We start from the raw sequence: 18,795 nt of genomic DNA, 5'->3' as shown, positions 1-18,795 counted from the left end.
CAGTCAACATGTCAGCTAAGAAGATGGCCGCAATTCACTGGCTCGACATCCTGGAAAAAGAGTTCGACAAGGCCTTCGTGGACTTGGATATTCTACTGGGAGAGGTTGACCCGGACCAATGTGAGATAACCTACGAAGGGAGGAGGAAGATGACGGCACTCAGCGCTGCTTTTGCCCAACTGTGCCACAAAGCGCAGACGATATTCCAGAACAACGCCAAACTGGAGGTTAGCGACAGAATTCATGCACACTCATTGTCGGTCGTGAGTGGGCGGGGCTGCGTTTGCCTACTCCTCCAAAATATCTTTAATTCAAAGATAAGTTTAAGAAAGGGGTAAATTTTGCAGGGAAGCACATAAGCCTTGGGTCAAGTACTGAGTAGTAGTATTCATGTGCCCTTTTGTTGGCTGTGATAAAACGATATATGCAATCATACGTACATGTATTATACGCCCCAACTATAGCATAAGTCCAAACTATAGTTGGGCCCGTCCCAACTAGAGTGCAACAGTTGGGTCGGCCCAACTACAGCAGAGAGGTCCTGTGTGCATGATGTGCCCAGCATGTGCCAAAGTCATATCGTTTACAAATGTCATGTCATTGGTCATAGGGCTAAGTGCCACATTTTTGATGAATTGTGTCAAGTGTGAGACACATTGACTTTGATAATGTTGAGACATTTCCCACAGGCATTGGTCAACAATAGTTGGGCCAGCCCAACTGCAGCACTACAGTTGGGACTGTCCCAACTATAGTTGGGACTTATGCTATAGTTGGGGCGTAACACGTATGAAGCCAAACCACGGTGGTTGTATTTGTATTCCACATGTTCAGTGTGTATTGGACTCGCGTTGCAGCCGTTCATCAGTATATTAACAGTAAAAATACCGCCAACTTGTTTGAATTGCGGTAGTCAAGCGGTTACAGCATCATGGTTAGTGATAAATGGGGTGTGGGTTTGAATCCTGGGTCGATATTGTGGACAGGGAGGGTTTTTAAGGAAAATAAAGCCCGGATGTTATTGGAGCCTAGTTTCACACGTGAAGTTTTTATGGTTGGTTGAGCATCTAGATGTCATGCATTGTGCATGGTTGTGAACCGTGGTTTGGCTTCATACGTGTGATTGCATATATAGCTCGAAAAAACTCTAGCTGGAGACTACATAGGAACCAGCAGAGATTGTGAATTTCGGGACCCCCTAGCCCCACAAATAGGCCTAGGGCTGTAGTGGCTCAGATGTAGTGACGACAGATAAGACACAGATTGTAAAAGAGAGCCACTACAGCCCTATTTGTGGGGCTAGGTACCCCCCTGTTTTAGGTACTTAGAGTATTATTTGGGAAATGTCAGTCGATTGCCATGGCTTTATTTGGGTTGCATTTGGAAGAGTAAATCGGGAGAAAAATGTGACTTTGTTACCGTTTTTTCATCAACGTGAACATGGTTAAGAGATGGTCATGTTGACATGAACAAACATGGCGCGTTATGCATAGTGCCGTTCTGTTTAACAGACCTACTCCCCCATAATTTTAAACCAATTAAACTCTGTCTTTTATTCATGCAAATAAGGTATTGTCCAATCAGGGAAATTCATCCAGAAAAGGAACTGGCGAAATTTTACATTGAGCTTTGGCTGTTCTTTTCATACTCTTACTCCCCAAATGGATCCTCTCGACCAATCAGAGATTGGCTTTCTGAATAAATTTGTCAGTAACCAATCACAGACACTCTATCAAACACGTTGACATAATTGCCATGTTTATTTTCTGTGAAGGCGTGCATGCACGGTCTGTGTCACCGTCGTCGTTTTTACCCCATAGGCCTGAATTCCACCAAAACTCAAAACCCTGCCCTCGTTCACCAAAATTAACCCTGCAGTTTGGCGAATTCATGTCATTGTCATTAAGTTACTGAAATCTAATTCTTCTATATAGGAGAGGGGTCCCGAAATTCACAAACCCCAGAACCAGCTAACAGGAACATGGCGAAAACTTTCTCAGTTTCTGAAAGTTTTTCGAAAGCATTTTCGAAACGAGTGGATTCGGCCTAGATTCCTAATACACATTATTCCAAGACTTCACTTACCTAGGCAATAACATGAACAAATCAATACACCAACACTGCAGTTTCCCAGTTTTTCCCAAACGCAATATTTTTGTCGCTAGTGTGTCTCGTTACCGCTATTCCCGATTACACCAGTTCACTCCCGAGCGAAGTTTTTTCAAGCCTGTCGAAAAGAGTTCACTAACCCCTGACATCCGTGATGTTGACCTCAGGCTCAAGTCATGAATCTCCGAGCCGACCTGTGTGAGGTCAGAGCCACCAAATCCATCATGGAGAAGGAACTGCACAACCAACTGCTACAGTTGCACGCCGTACAGCTGCAGTTGCACGCCAAGACGGGGCAGAACGTGGACTCGGACGCCATCAAAAAGAGACTGGTGGGTGTCCGAAAAGTCCAAGGAAAGTTCAATCAGCGACAGTCTGTTAACCACTGGTCGATTTTGCTTGGTACCCGGTGTGTATTTCATGCATAGGTTACCAGTCAAAATCGATTGTTGGTTGACAGTGTGTCGCTGATCAAGCGTGCCCGCAGTGGCGACACATTCCGTCGCCACTCTCGAGAAGGGACATATGTTGCTGTGCAGCGCAGATCTTAACTCCTTCAAGGAAATCACTTTTTAAAATAGAGAATTCATAGACATTAAATTCCCAAGAGTTGATCAGTTAGGTATATCGTGCAGAAGTATGTATTTTAAACTGACGGAAATGCCAGAAATTGCCCCGTCCCATGTTGAATTTCAATGTAATTAAGGATTATCTATTCACCTTGTGGACGTCCCTCTGTGAAATCTGAAGTGTAGCATTGTTACAGTGTTATAATTTGAGAGTTGAATACCATATGGCCCTTGGGGAAACAAAACTTGGCCCAATAGAGATCATTGTGATTAGGCTCATTTCAACAGGTTTGGTCAAGGTGGCTCGAGCTGTCCGTAGCCTGGTCCATTTTTGCCTGAAAACAGCCATTCGAAAAAGTGATGATTTGGGGCCAGATTTGTCCCTTGTGTGAAAAATGATTGCTCTTTAGCAGTGTTGTAGTCGAGACCACTTAAGACCTTCACGAGGCCAGCACAAGACCTCCAGCCTGAATACAGGTCACAAGCTATTCAAACGAACTACAACGAAAGCATTCCTTTGTCATTTTTCAACCAGTTACTTGTGACTGGTCTTGTGCGTGGTTTTGTGTCTGGTCTTGTGATGGTCTCAACTACAACACGGCTATTCACTGGAACCCAAAAACTTGGAAGATTTTCCACATGTTGGCTTTGTCTCCGTCTCCGATACCTTCCTGACTTTGGAAATTTTAGCTCAACAAAAAGTTGAGTTTTGTCGGAGCAGCATCAACCTGTATGCTGTCCAAAGACAGAATTATTGTTGTAATTAGAATAGCTCAAATATCACTCGCATACAAACATTCTGTATGCTATACATGTACTAGAGACAGACACACAGGTGAAGTTTGAAAACTCCCCTTTGGTCAGTGGGGCTTGGTTTAAATCCTATAACCCTAAGAGCCATGGACGCTTGACCAAGTCAGCTGTCCAACCCAGTGTTTATAGTTTCCCAAGTTGTCAGTCACTAGTGTGTAAATTATTCACTTTAATGTTAGTCCTCTGTGAGTAATAGAGTTATCAAAGTTGCGGTAATGCTTACGTTGGGAGAGAGGGTAGATTGTGGTCAAGTGGCTTGCCTAAGAACACAAGTGACTCACTGCCTTGAGTTTACATGTATACATGTGTACGGCGTTAGTAGTTTTTTAACTTCTTGGGACATCTGTGGGCACTAGGGTCATTTAGATGTCCTTGACCCCACCCCATTCATGGGCTAACCTGTCAAATCTCTCGCCCAATCAGGAGCAAGAAATGGAATCCTTCAAGGCGGACGGGATGAAAGAGGCCAGGATGGAGGCGGAGCTCAAGGAGTACCAGAAGGAGAATGTGGAGCTGCGGCAGCACATCATGGCGCTGCAAGGCGAAGTGTACGGAGCGCGGCTTGCCGCCAAATATCTGGACAAGGAACTTGCTGGCAGGTAGGTAGACGCGTGTGTCTCGCTAAGATAAGTTAGCATGTTCTTTATGTCTCTACTTTCCGATGGGTGTCGAGCCCTGTGTAGACTAATGGGAATGGGCTTGCAGAAGGTAACTCTGTTCGACGCTAAACTGCTGAAGTGTTCAAAAGATACCTTAATTTAAGTGAAAGGATTCGTAACTATTTGGATCGGGGGGGGGTTCATATGAAAAATATATAAATACCTCCTGAAATTAGTCAATTCTATCATGTTCATGTAGAGTGTTTCCCAAATTATGGATGTGTAGACTTGGGTGATAATCTGTGTGTATACATGTACATACATGTACAAATAAACCTTTGTTATACATGTTCATGTACATTCAAGTTGGTGTCTTTTTTATGGCGTTAATTGTCATGAATTTGGTGTCTTTCACAGTAACATGTAACATTGCACTGAAGTTAGAGTTGCAGTTACAATATTTGTATTGTCATTGGAATTTTCTCCAGTTTATTATTATTTTAAAGTATAATCCCATTGTATTAGCGTCAAATGTATGCTGGATTTGGTGCCATTTAAAGAGACATTTTATTTATAAATTATTCAGCAATCCACAGCTCTGTCCAAGCATTGGTCACATCTGTAGATGTACATGTACATGTGAAATTCCCACCAAGAAGTACATGTATTAACGACATTCTTACCACAAAATGAGGTATTGATTATATCCACTTCACTGAATAAACATAGAAGGGACTATATCAACGCAGCATTATAGAGCTTTATCCCTACCCACACACAATCATGCTGTCTTCAGTTACACACGTTATTTTGCACAGAGAGCCATGTGCATTTCCAAACACCAACTTAATAGAAGCGGGCCAGAGAATTTAATTAGCTGGCAGCTTCCCAGGCTGTCCCCACATTGTCGTGTTGAGGATTTGATGTCCATACTGTCGTGGGATTTGTGTATGTTAATGTCCACACACGGCTGATGTACGCTGTAAAAGGGAACAAAAGGGTGTTTTGTGAAAGTACCAATTGAAAAGGTAAAACAAACGATATCAGGCACATATGTACATGTAGATGGACCGTGAAATTTCACTAGACATCAGCCACTTTCTGATGGCATTTGCTATTTGTGTGTCCAAACGTACAATGTAGATGCAGTAAAAAAAAAGTCCGAATGAATAGGAAAAGTAAAGTCCCTAAAGCAAAATTCTCTAGTTGTTTTCTTTGGTGTTTGTGTTAATGACATTCAGACTTTGAGAGTGTGTTCCTGGTACTTGGTTCTTGGCTTGGTACACGTTTGATCAAAACGGTAGAATGACATCGATTTGTGCTCAAAATACAGTATGTTTTGTCTGACCAAATTTTTCACCCAATTTCGTGGGCCGTGTAGTTGTAACGTAAATATGTTAATTTACAAGGTTTTTATTTGTTTTACGTCATGGTAGTCGCCATGTGGCCCGTTCTGAGAACTAAAGTGCCCTGAGTAATCCAATCTGATTTTTGAGTATTTCGTGTAATCAACGCGGGGCCTAAACGAATTACATTACACACTGTACACCTTCGAATCCCGGAATCTGCTGCATAATGCGAATGAGGCATGCACTCAAGCTGTTTGGTAGATATACATGTAGAAAAGAGGAAAAAAAAAAAAACAAGAAATTTTTCTGATGGTATGGTTTCTTGCCATCCATTTAATCTCTTTTTATTTTCTGGGATGGCTTGGAGACTTGGAATATTTAACTGTTGATGTAATGACTACATGTAATCTGTTTGCTTTGGACAAATTATGTTCTGAAGTGATCCTTTGAGCAAGACATTATATGGGGTCATATTTAGTGGGTAATGACAAACACACCATGCTTGATCATTGTTTACTTTCGAAGGTGCGATGTTTGCCATCCACTTGCACATTTTTCAAAGTGCTCTCTATTATTGATAGTGAACCAGTACATGTAAGGTGGTCTCGAATTCAAATTTAAATGCAGCCGAAATTCCCAGCCTGCCAAATACAGCTCCTACCCGACACGTTCCTGTCTCAAGAAATGTATGCGATGTACACTACTCAAAACAAGGACCACTTTTTATTTTGTGTATACTTTTGTTATTCCAGATATTTGACTGCTGAAAATGTGCATTTGATGTTTTGAAATATTGGTTAATATTTATTCCAATGAAAACACCATCTGGACAAACAAAAATTGAAAGAACTAGACGTCTTTTATTGCTTGGAAAACAATTACTAGTTAAGAAAAAAAGGATCCTTAACTTTTTTTTGAGTAGTGTACATTTGTATTCTGTAATCAGTTGGTACATGCATGGTAGAATCACACTTTGTAATATGCAGCTCTGTTTGTATGTCACCTGTTTGATATTAATTGATTGATCTGTCTTCCCCCCACAGAATCCAACAGATTCAGCTTTTGGGGAGGGATCTACGGGGTCCGGAACACGACAAACTCTGGAACCAGCTGGAAGCTGAGATCCACCTCCACCGACACAAGACGGTGATCAGAGCCTGCCGGGGGCGTCAGGGTTATCGGAACAGATTACCCCAACCACCAGGACATGTAAGACGGCCGAGGCTGTGCTGAATCTTAGGCTATTCAGGCATTGGATTAATTGTATTTTAAATGTCCATTTTTTATATCGAATGTTTCGAGTTGAAAATCAATAACATAAAAGGGGAACTTTCCTCTTACCCGGCTACAAAATTGCGTTCTAAAAGAGTATTTCCAAGTGGTATTGGTCAATTTGAAGGCAGCTGATTTTTATGCCCAACCATAAGACCTAAAAAATTACTTTTCCGTCTGGTTTTTCTGGTTGGGCATTTTGTGGGTGTGTGATCTCACCTGGCCTCTGGGAATAACTCACCAGTTGTGACCAAACATTTCCTGGGCTCCCTGCCTCAGACTGTGACTAGACGATGGACCCCGGCTTTGGACCCGGTCTCTGAAACTCAACGAAGTAGGCCACCACACAATCATGCATGTTTTATTTGATTGGAGGGTTGAATGTTTCAACAAGCAGTGATTTCAAACTGACTCAGCCGTAATATCCGGGTAAAGCTGGAATCAAGCATAGGAAACAAGATAGTGTAGTGTTACAACTTGTTTTGTATCAGAGGAGCAGGAAGAGAGAGGCCGTGGATTTTTTTTTTTTTTTTGGGACCAAGATCCTGACAGTTAGTTCTTCCCATCCCTGCTAGGATGATGCCATCAGCCATCGTGGCGTGGGCGAAACACGGACCGTGCTGATAGTCAAGGAAGAAAGCGAGGGACTGGGCATGTCCATCACGGTAAAACGAGATAGACTCATTACGTAACGAGGACTAATGTAGGAGAAATTGATAACAGATTTTAAATTGACAAAAATAATCACTCAATGATGGTAACGCAACTTTACTTGATATGCTAGATTTTAGAGAGAAATATAAGAAAAAGATTAATAAAATTATGACAAAGACAAATACCTTTCCTGCAACTTGCGGAAAACTTGATGACATCGATTGCTTCCTGTGTGTATGTACTTAAACCAAACCGTCCCAGAAGCATTAAACTCAACCAGGAGTTCTGGAGCGTTTTGGATGATTAAAGAAGGTAGAGTCTAGCCCTTGCTTCTGTCCATGGAAATTGAAATCCCTTGAAAGCCGAAGTACAATGTATGTGCCATTGATTGCCTGTACCGTGGGGAGATCCCATTGTGGATGTCTTAACTTTAACCTAGACACTAGGGCTGTGCCCAATATCCAAATATCTGAATATTCAATCGCTTATTAAATATCCAAATATTATTTTCCGAATTTGAATATTAGAATGCAAAATTCAGGAAAAGGAAGGGAGAATTTTCATTTATTATAAAATGAGAAAAACTGCCCCACGGAAGCTTGTTTTTCAAGCAGATTCAAATGAAAAGCGTCAGAAATCTTACAACTATCCAAAAAGCAAATTATCCATTAGAAAATTTAAAAGGAATAGAAATTTCCAACAGGACAAGAGGTATTGTTCGACGCTTAAATTTTGCTAGATCGTGGCTGCAGATACTCCTAGATGTAAGAAGCTGTTATAGTGATTATTATGTACAGTTGTGTGCATTATTACAACTGATTTTGTTTGTGGTTTGTTCCACAATCTGCTGGACAATACAACTGAATATTCGATCAAATTGAAGGTCAATTATTCAAATTCTGTGCAGGTGGAACCTGCACCTTACCACAGATGGGTTTTCAGTGGCCTTCTCGGTCCATCTGTACAGGCTTTGGAGGGTGTCCATCTATAAATATACAGACATGGAACATGGCAAAGCAATACCAAAAAACTTGCCTTTGGAAAGGCGTCCTTACTTGTCTGCATATGATTCAAAGACATGCACCACGTTCATGCTTGCATATAAATAACATTGCAGTCACGTGACGCAGCCTGTTTTGGCGACAGAAACTCACAAGTACACAAATGCCATGTCTATGTTAAATTTAGATGTGTATGGTTCCTGTAGTCCGTTGTCATAGCGCCCTCCAATACTTTCCACCACTGACACCAGTTGGCCTGTCTCTGATCCATTCCTCTCTGTCCCCAGGGCGGCAAAGAGCATGGCGTTCCCATCCTGATCTCGGAGATCCACGAGGGTCTGCCAGCCGACCGCAGCCAGGGTCTGTACGTGGGGGACGCCATCCTATCGGTCAACGGGATCAACCTACGCGACGCTAAACACGCCGAAGCTGTGGAGATACTGTCCCGACAGGTGGGAGGAGCTTGGGGCACAAAACGGGGGATGGTGAGAGGGGAGGTGTTAATTTTACGCAAGTTTGTATCAAACGTAAAGATGTCAGTAGTTTGAGTCGTCACGAGACCGATCACTGGTCATTTGTCTCAATCTCAAAACTCTTAAGCAACCTTCTGTATTGCATGAGTGACGAGAAGAATTCCACATGTGAGTTGAGTTCCAACTTTGGTTTTTTTTTTTCAGAATGGAGAGATAAGCATGGAGGTCCAGTTTGTGGCGCCTGATTCCGACAGCGACGATGACAACGATGAGATCATAGACGAAAACGGCTACAGGTGAGCGTGCCAAAAGAGATACAGACTGACAGCAAGGCTGTGTCCGAAGTAGTGGTTGTGGCTTGAAATATCACGTGCACCGATAGTAGCCGCTGGCTGAGTGGCTGCAGCCATTTCTCATGGATGTGTGTGATACTCTAGCCCCAGCTGATTGATTAAAGAAAGCCGAAGATTGTTGACTCTTCTCTGCATTTGATCGACATTGCGTCCATTTTTGCCAGCAGTCTTTGGAGTACGTGATCCAGCATTGGTTTACTTTTATGATTGCACCACCTGTAGAACTTCACCAGTTTCAAAAATTTGCCAAACTGAGCCGGTGGGATTGTTAGCTTTAAGGAATTTCCGCTCTCATGGTTTGAAACCATTTCCCGAACCAAGGAACAAAGTCTCCAGAAACTGAATTTCAACCCACACCTGAAGAGTTTCTGACTTTTTTTGAATTGTAGCTATCCAGTGTATGAAGAGAGCGAGGAGGACTTGCTGAGCTACCAACAAGCAAGCGAGGACAGTCCCCTACGCTCCCAAGCCACCAGCCAATCGGCGACGCCACTCCACGAGAACAGCCCCTCCACATCCTCGGCCCCGCCAGGCCGGGCTGCCAGCCACCATTCTCCCGCCAAGAAGGCCGGCAAGGCCACCGGTCCAAAGACACCAGCCGGGGCCAGCGGCGGCGGCGGGTTGCGGAAGTCCTCGCCCCAGGAGGCCAGCATTTCCACGTCTAGCCAGTCCTCGGAGCGGTCCTCGGCGGCCTCGCTCCTGCAGGGCGACCTTGGCATGCCCGTGCTCCCGGAGACTGGGAACGAGATGAAGATGATGAGCGTAGGTCGCATGAGCACCAATGTCGTGCAGGGCTTACCCTCGGCAGCAAGTGGGGAGGAACTGTTTGGAGCCAATTGATTCAGCCTATTCATCCAAGTGGCCAGTCATAATTTGAATATTCGTCATTCAAATGAATATGTGGGGTGGTCACTCCACATCAATATTCATTAGGGATGAATATTCATCAAGCCATTGAAATACTTGCTGTTACATTCTAAATGCGGCAATCATGCTACTTTAGGGCAGAATACAGGTGTCGGGAAAAAAACCGGGGATGATACATGTGCTGTTCCCCTTCCTTCTCAACCGTCAATATGAAACATTCCCCAAATGTAGGTTGTCTGGCTCCTGTCATGGGAATGAAGAACATCTGAAACATGTTGGGATCAATCGTTCACACTCTCAAGCGAACAGATTTTCTTCATGCCAAGGTCTCAGACACACTGAACCAGTGCAAGTACAGACGAGATTCAAAGTCACACGAATTCTTGCCATAAAACTTCTTGCTCTGTTTCTCGAGATTTGCTAAGCAATTAAAACCTTTTCCCGCAAAGTTTGAAACGTGACCCCCGACAAAGCCGCAGATTCCACTCAGTGAATTTCCTTCTGCTAAGCCACAAGCAGCAGGAAACCGCCCACCCAGCCGCTCGGCATTTTTCTGCCGGTAACTTGTTTACGCTCAGCAAACTCTCCTGCCTACAGAGCATGTTCAGCTGCCCACCTGTACGATACTGAACCTTGTGTTAGCCTTGGAAGCACCACTCTCAACTCATTTCAAAAACCAAGGCGAGTTGCTTGCATGTCAATTTTCTGGTCCAACCACAAGCTGTCTGTAAATGGCTGTTTCGTAAACACATGTACTTCACGTTATACGCTTATGCTTAACGGCTTGAATTCGTTGCTAACGAAGAATTCTTACTTCACTGTACAGTCACTTATCTGGTCGTACTTTCTGGTGGAAGGTTATGCCTGTGTTTTCTAAATGGTTCTCTGTCTTGTGCACCGACAAAAGTGTTACTGGTCAACTCTAAGATTGTTCTAGACATAAGGGGCCAGGATTATATATAAAAAGTTCAGAAGGATGACCCCTCCAGGCTCGAGCCTGAGTAAAGATTACTAAGATGTGAGGTTCGGTTTTGCAGAACTTCAGGGTCTTTCAGGAGTTGTCTACCGAGAGGGGGAAAACTCGGTTCAGACATGGAGCAGATGTTAATGCAGACGCTTTATTTGGAACCGTGTCTAATGTAGAAGTCTGACCTCAGTTTACTGGACTGGCTGAGGCTACATGTTGGAAGAGTTTTGCCGGGACTAGTTTCAAAAGAGCTGTTGAAGAGGAAATATTGGTGGGCATGCGCGCATGTATGTGCTGAGGAAACATAGGTGAACCAGTGACAAGGAGTGTACACTGTACGGTGTGTGACATTTTGGCTGCTATGCTGAATAAAGCAAATATCTCGATGGAATGGGACCCTAGCCCCGTGATCTGACTGCTTCAGAATTTTTCGCAAGGTGCTTTGTAAAGTAGTCACGGAGGAGAGCTGTTATTGGTTCTGTGAGAGCATTTTGGGATTTTCCTTCAGTGTGGCTGTTGACAGTGTCACTGTCGTGGTCGAGACCGTACCCCAATCCTCCTCGATCCCCCTCTGTGCCTAATGTTGGAAGCTTTACGGAACCGCAATGGAATGATAGTCACAGACTGGGGAGTTTCTGTACATCTGGGGTAATTTCCAAGACAGTTTAAGTGCTGCTCAATGTGACCATAGTCTGTACAGGATCAGTGCTCTATGTAGCGGGGGTGAGTGTCCAGTATATGGAACTTGGATTAAGCTCGGTGGTACTTCAAATCACGCTTGGATATGAGTCACAGAGAGATATTTTTTCCTTCCTGATCCTTGAATCCGAATTAATTTTCGCAACCAACACTGTCATTTTCTTTTTTATATCCAGGTTTTTTTTATTTTGGTTTAATTTCTGTATGTATTAGTTCTGCAGGTGCAATATATTTTATAGGCCATTATGTCACGTGTTGTATGGTTGATATTGCCTACCATAGGGTGGATTACGATATGAATATTCATCATACATGAATATTCAGTCTCATGAGTGAACGTAATGTATTTGTTTTAAGGGCCGTTTCGCTATGACGGTAAATGTGTTGAATTTTATTTTGGTTTATAAACTTCAGAAATGAGCCGTATAATTCGACAACCTTGACGTCGATTTTCATTTCGGGTAACGGCTCTTTCACTGACGAAAACATGAAAGATACCATCTGTCATAAAATTAGTTGTAAGTACTCCAGAGACCTATGAATTTCCTGAAAAGAATGTGTAAGTGTGTTAAGGAAAAACCCACAAATATAATTTTTAACCAGTTTTCAATTTTTGTACTTAATGAATATTCAACAGATATTTATATGGCCAGATATGATTGGACAAAATTAATGCTCCCCATATCGCCATGCTTGAAGACCAACTCATTCCGATACGTGTATTTAGTTGCATTGATGTTGTATTGCTAAGGCTGTTCAAAAACAAAATGAATAACGACTTTATAAGTCAACATCATCGAAATTGATATTGAAAGTAAACTAAAAAAAAATTGTCGTCATAAAAGCTCCTAATTTTAAGGGACTTTTTATCCTGTTCAACTGATTGAAACAAGCCAGCACACCAGACTAAAAATGAATGAAATCAGTATAACTAGAAATCTTTTTTGTAATCATTACTGAGTTGTAATTTGAGATTGCTTTCAGTTTTCCCGATTTTTACAGGGCTATTTTTGTTGAGTCGTCAAGATGGGCCCTTATTTTTAAAAGCTGAAGGGCGATACGTCGCTGGTGACCATCGTCACTAGAATGTAACACAAGAGAGCGCAAGGTGCATGGGAACCGGTGAAAATTACCCCGCGGACTGCGTTGGAGACACTGTAAATTGGCAATTTCTTGGAGATGAAGTCCCACCTTATCTGTACTCGATGTGAAAATATTGTTCCAAGAGGTTTTAAGAAAACTATTTAGTTTATTTTCACCGACTGAAAAGTAATTGGTATGAGTGTGTTTGGTGGCAAAGTGAGAGGAAAAGTTGAAATAGCCAGTTGTAGATTATTGAAATTATTCTATCGAAGAGAGTTTATTTTACATAACAACCGGTATTAAGTTGAAGTTCTTTCTGCAGTTTTAAAGTGAATGGGCTCCTGGAATCGAAGTTGTGCGAGAGTAACTTTATTCATATTGCTCGGTGTTTTGCACAACGGAAAATGTAAACACGTCTTCAGCTGTACGAATTAAAAAAAAAATAGATGTCATTAAAACATTGAATTATTTAAATGTCTTGGACAAAACGAGGGCATTTGTGTATGGTTTGGAGTTCGGTCTTAATATCATCAGAAGAGTTTTCTTAGCCGAAGTTCGCTCCAAACGAAAGCCTGCGGCGGCCAATAGTGTGACCCACGGCCAAATGTGTGACCCAGCCAATAGTCGTTGTCCACAAGGACACTGACGCTGTTGATTGGTCGAAAACTGTCGGCTGACTTTGTCTCAATGGGTTGACGAAGCTGGTTGGTCAGTAACCAGTGGTGACGATAAGGATGTTGAATATCATTGGCGTCAGTCTAGCATGTAGACATGTTGATCTAACTTGAAAATGTAATATTTCTTCAGACAAAAGAAAACACCGTAAGTATTGGGACTCCAGTTCAGAACGAGTTCAAAATATGGTTGAACGATTAGTGAAATTCCCTACGGAATCCGGTAGCTGCCATGGAATATTAGATGGCCCTGGGCATTTCTATCATGCACGTCACGGGCGTGTGCGCCACCACCCAGTGCGTATCGGACACATTCACGCCTCACGGTACAGCCGATAAGCTTCGAGCAGTGTATCGTGCGGCGTAAAACTTAACGAGCGGGTCTTAAATCAATCATAAAAATGAGTTAAATCGCTGCGTTATGTTCGTGGTTTTGTGAAAGACAATTGGAACCGACGGACCAAGAGTTAAATACTGCACCACATGTCAGAAGTCCACCGGAAAGACACGGCATGCACCGGATATAAATTGAAACGAGGCGATGACAGAATTTTGGTGTTCGAAAGTTGACCGTAGTGTTGGATTTGCTTTTTCGTTTCCTCTGTCTTCATTTTTAAAACTTCCCTCTCTGTACCCAATGAGACTCCATGTATCCATGTATGGGTGTTTTTCCTGTGGAATTTCGTTTGATGACGAAGATTTATACCCAAAATGTGTCTCACGGACGGTATTGTAAAACTAGCCTTTAGGCCTAACTTGAAAAATAAAATCTTCAAATTCGATTCAGTCACCATTTATTGCTTTTATTAAAAATCAAGATTTTTGAATTCGAGTTAGTCACTGTTTTTGCATTTATTGAAATGATCTTAATCTCATTCTAATTTCGTCTTTATTATTTCTCTGGAAAAGTTATTGCGTTTTGAAAAGGTGCTGTGGTTCTGTTGTTGACTTGTTATCCGTCGTATCCGGGGTCTTGCGCTCCATTCACAGGCAAAGTTCACGAAACGTGAACTGGTTTTCCCCAGCCTTATCCCGCCGACTCGACGGTTTCTAGGCCCGGCCTTCGGGGATCAACTTGCCGCTATCGTGATGGTGCCACGGACCCATTTCATCCCAGTGTCGGTCGAGGCTTCTAGTCTGAATCCAGCGACGTTTCAGGGGACCTCGTTCCTAGTGGATGTGGCCATTTGGCAGCCTGTTCCACACCCCCGTGAGATTTGAGCATGTGAATTACGGCTTTTGTTTTCAGGGAACTTTCTTATCTTACTGCAAAAACAAATCGTTAAGTTACCATAGCCGCTGAGGTAGTATTTCAGCTGGCCATTCTCGGAAACGTGTGAATTGACGTCACGCTTGTGAAACGAAAGGTTTAATCGTGAATGTGGTCTTTCAAATTATTCGACAAAATATATTGTGTTTTCTTTGTCAAAAATATTGGAAAAGGAATTTAATGTACATGTACTGTCACACGCGAACCTTCATGGAAAATGTATTGCCCACCGAATATTCGTTCGAGCTGCTGGAGGTTCCAAGTCTGCGTGCAATTTATGTTGCAGCTGTCACTTCAACCCCCACAAGATTTCAAAAGGCTTTCTTCTCAAGCTTTAAAATTTGGAAATTAAAGAAGTCGTATTTCCTCGAAACCTTTGGAGTGGCGAGATGAAAAGCTTGTGATAGGCTCTCGTGTTTTAGAGAATATGGAATAGAAATAGAATATTCTACAATGTTAAAGATCAGCGTGTTGGCGGTTGACCTCTGGCATTTTCTTCTAAAATAGAACAAAATTTCATTTCAATTTAGTCTGTTTGCCACCTCAGGGTTGCTAGACCGGCACTCAAACCCAACGACTCCCGGTACGAGCGTCTGGGTGCCAATAACACTTGGTCAAAAAGCTCTTTGGAAGATGTTGGTAAGTGGTATAATATCCGTGTCAAATAAGCATACGTGGACAGATGTTCGCAATTTCATGGGAATTCACAATTTTTCTGTTTCAGCCCCAAATGGCAAACATGCCTTAATCATCTATGGGTCCTCTAGATCTCAATTTTAATGAAAACTCCAAAGTGAAAATTTTGAAAAAATCTGCAAGGGGTTAGCCTTGCAAAATGGCTCAATTTTGGCCAAAATTTGACTTTACTGAAAATCACTCAGAAATCATTTTTGCATCAAATGAAACTTGTTTCAATCATCTTTGGGTCCTCTAGATCTCAATTTTAATGAAAACTCCATAGTGAAAATTTTGAAAAAATCTGCAAAATTATTCGATTTTGGCCAAAATTTGACTTTACTGAAAATCACTCAGAAATCATTTTTGAATCAAATGAAACATGTTTTAATCATCTTTGGGTCCTCTGGATCTCAATTTTAATGAAAACACCAAAGTGAAAATTTTGAAAAAATCTGCAAGGGGTTAGCCTTGCAAAATGGCTCAATTTTGGCCATAATTTGACTTTACTGAAAATCACTCAGAAATCATTTTTGAATCAAAGGAAACATGTTTTAATCATCTTTGGGTCCTGTAGATCTCAATTTTAATGAAAACTCCAAAGTGAAAATGTTGAAAAAATCTACAAGGGGTTAGCCTTGCAAAATGATTCAATTTTGGCCAAAATTTGACTTTACTGAAAATCACTCAGAAATCATTTTTGCATCAAATGAAACATGTTTTAATCATATTTGGGTCCTCTGGATCTCAATTTTAATGAAAACACTAAAGTGAAAATTTTGAAAAAATCTGCAAGGGGTTAGCCTTGCAAAATGATTCAATTTTGGCCAAAATTTGACTTTACTGAAAATCACTCAGAAATCATTTTTGAATCAAATGAAACTTGTTTCAATCATCTTTGGGTCCTCTACATCTCAATTTTAATGAAAACTCCAAAGTGAAAATGTTGAAAAAATCTACAAGGGGTTAGCCTTGCAAAATGGCTCAATTTTGGCCAAAATTTGACTTTACTGAAAATCACTCAGAAATCATTTTTGCATCAAATGAAACTTGTTTCAATCATCTTTGGGTCCTCTAGATCTCAATTTTAATGAAAACTCCAAAGTGAAAATTTTGAAAAAATCTGCAAGGGGTTAGCCTTGCAAAATGATTCAATTTTGGCCAAAATTTGACTTTACTGAAAATCACTCAGAAATCATTTTTGCATCAAATGAAACATGTTTTAATCATCTTTGGGTCCTCTGGATCTCAATTTTAATGAAAACACCAAAGTGAAAATTTTGAAAAAATCTGCAAGGGGTTAGCCTTGCAAAATGGCTCAATTTTGCCAAAAATTTGACTTTACTGAAAATCACTCAGAAATCATTTTTGCATCAAATGAAACATGTTTTAATCATCTTTGGGTCCTCTGGATCTCAATTTTAATGAAAACACCAAAGTGAAAATTTTGAAAAAATCTGCAAGGGGTTAGCCTTGCAAAATGATTCAATTTTGGCCAAAATTTGACTTTACTGAAAATCACTCAGAAATCATTTTTGAATCAAATGAAACTTGTTTCAATCATCTTTGGGTCCTCTAGATCTCAATTTTAATGAAAACTCCGAAGTGAAAATGTTGAAAAAATCTGCAAGGGGTTAGCCTTGCAAAATGATTCAATTTTGGCCAAAATTTGACTTTACTGAAAATCACTCAGAAATCATTTTTGAATCAAATGAAACATGTTTTAATCATCTTTGGGTCCTCTGGATCTCAATTTTAATGAAAACACTAAAGTGAAAATTTTGAAAAAATCTGCAAGGGGTTAGCCTTGCAAAATGATTCAATTTTGGCCAAAATTTGACTTTACTGAAAATCACTCAGAAATCATTTTTGAATCAAATGAAACTTGTTTTAATCATCTTTGGGTCCTCTAGATCTCAATTTTAATGAAAACACTAAAGTGAAAATTTTGAAAAAATCTGCAAGGGGTTAGCCTTGCAAAATGGCTCAATTTTGGCCAAAATTTGACTTTACTGAAAATCACTCAGAAATCATTTTTGAATCAAATGAAACTTGTTTTAATCATCTTTGGGTCCTCTAGATCTCAATTTTAATGAAAACTCCAAAGTGAAAATTTTGAAAAAATCTGCAAGGGGTTAGCCTTGCAAAATGATTCAATTTTGGCCAAAATTTGACTTTACTGAAAATCACTCAGAAATCATTTTTGAATCAAATGAAACTTGTTTCAATCATCTTTGGGTCCTCTAGATCTCAATTTTAATGAAAACTCCGAAGTGAAAATTTTGAAAAAATCTGCAAGGGGTTAGCCTTGCAAAATGATTCAATTTTGGCCAAAATTTGACTTTACTGAAAATCACTCAGAAATCATTTTTGCATCAAATGAAACTTGTTTCAATCATCTTTGGGTCCTCTAGATCTCAATTTTAATGAAAACACCAAAGTGAAAATTTTGAAAAAATCTGCAAGGGGTTAGCCTTGCAAAATGGCTCAATTTTGGCCAAAATTTGACTTTGCTGAAAATCCCCCAGAAATCATTTTTGAATCAAATGAAACATGTTCCAATCATCTTTGGGTCCTCTGGATCTCAATTTTAATGAAAACACCAAAGTGAAAATTTTGAAAAAATCTGCAAGGGGTTAGCATTGCAAAATGGCTCAATTTTGGCCAAAATTTGACTTTACTGAAAATCACTCAGAAATCATTTTTGCATCAAATGAAACTTGTTTCAATCATCTTTGGGTCCTCTAGATCTCAATTTTTAATGAAAACTCCAAAGTGAAAATTTTGAAAAAATCTGCAAGGGGTTAGCCTTGCAAAATGATTCAATTTTGGCCAAAATTTGACTTTACTGAAAATCACTCAGAAATCATTTTTGAATCAAATGAAACATGTTTTAATCATCTTTGGGTCCTCTAGATCTCAATTTTAATGAAAACTCCAAAGTGAAAATGTTGAAAAAATCTACAAGGGGTTAGCCTTGCAAAATGATTCAATTTTGGCCAAAATTTGACTTTACTAAAAATCACTCAGAAATCATTTTTGCATCAAATGAAACATGTTTTAATCATCTTTGGGTCCTCTGGATCTCAATTTTAATGAAAACTCCAAAGTGAAAATTTTGAAAAAATCTGCAAGGGGTTAGCCTTGCAAAATGATTCAATTTTGGCCAAAATTTGACTTTACTGAAAATCACTCAGAAATCATTTTTGAATCAAATGAAACTTGTTTCAATCATCTTTGGGTCCTCTAGATCTCAATTTTAATGAAAACTCCGAAGTGAAAATTTTGAAAAAATCTGCAAGGGGTTAGCCTTGCAAAATGATTCAATTTTGGCCAAAATTTGACTTTACTGAAAATCACTCAGAAAT

General features: G+C 40.6%; 1 protein-coding gene across 1 annotated transcript; it reads left to right on the top strand.

Annotated features, from left to right (window-relative positions):
* The first annotated feature begins 2 nt into the window (after positions 1-2).
* On the top strand, positions 3-13,282 carry gopc (golgi associated PDZ and coiled-coil motif containing). Its single transcript, XM_022244735.2, has 8 exons — positions 3-227; positions 2,277-2,441; positions 3,915-4,090; positions 6,483-6,648; positions 7,287-7,376; positions 8,654-8,818; positions 9,044-9,135; positions 9,582-13,282. The coding sequence occupies exons 1-8, from the start codon at positions 9-11 to the stop codon at positions 10,030-10,032; spliced, it is 1,524 nt and encodes a 507-aa protein (XP_022100427.1). The 5' UTR covers positions 3-8; the 3' UTR covers positions 10,033-13,282.
* The last annotated feature ends 5,513 nt before the right edge of the window (positions 13,283-18,795 follow it).

This window comes from Acanthaster planci, linkage group LG15 (assembly GCF_054643075.1).
Source record: "Acanthaster planci isolate LZ-2023a linkage group LG15, COTS_SCS, whole genome shotgun sequence".
NCBI lineage: Eukaryota > Metazoa > Echinodermata > Asteroidea > Valvatida > Acanthasteridae > Acanthaster > Acanthaster planci.
Note: the sequence above shows the minus strand (reverse complement) of the source record. Positions and strands in the feature narration are given on the sequence as shown.

What these genes read in the sequence shown, in the direction of transcription:
- gopc (XM_022244735.2), top strand. Translation starts at nt 9, where the DNA reads ATGTCAGCTAAGAAGATGGCCGCAATTCACTGGCTCGACATCCTGGAA. An exon ending in AGAACAACGCCAAACTGGAG is followed by an intron (nt 228 to 2,276) that starts GTTAGCGACAGA and finishes TGTTGACCTCAG; the next exon opens with GCTCAAGTCATGAATCTCCG. An exon ending in GACTGGGCATGTCCATCACG is followed by an intron (nt 7,377 to 8,653) that starts GTAAAACGAGAT and finishes CTCTGTCCCCAG; the next exon opens with GGCGGCAAAGAGCATGGCGT.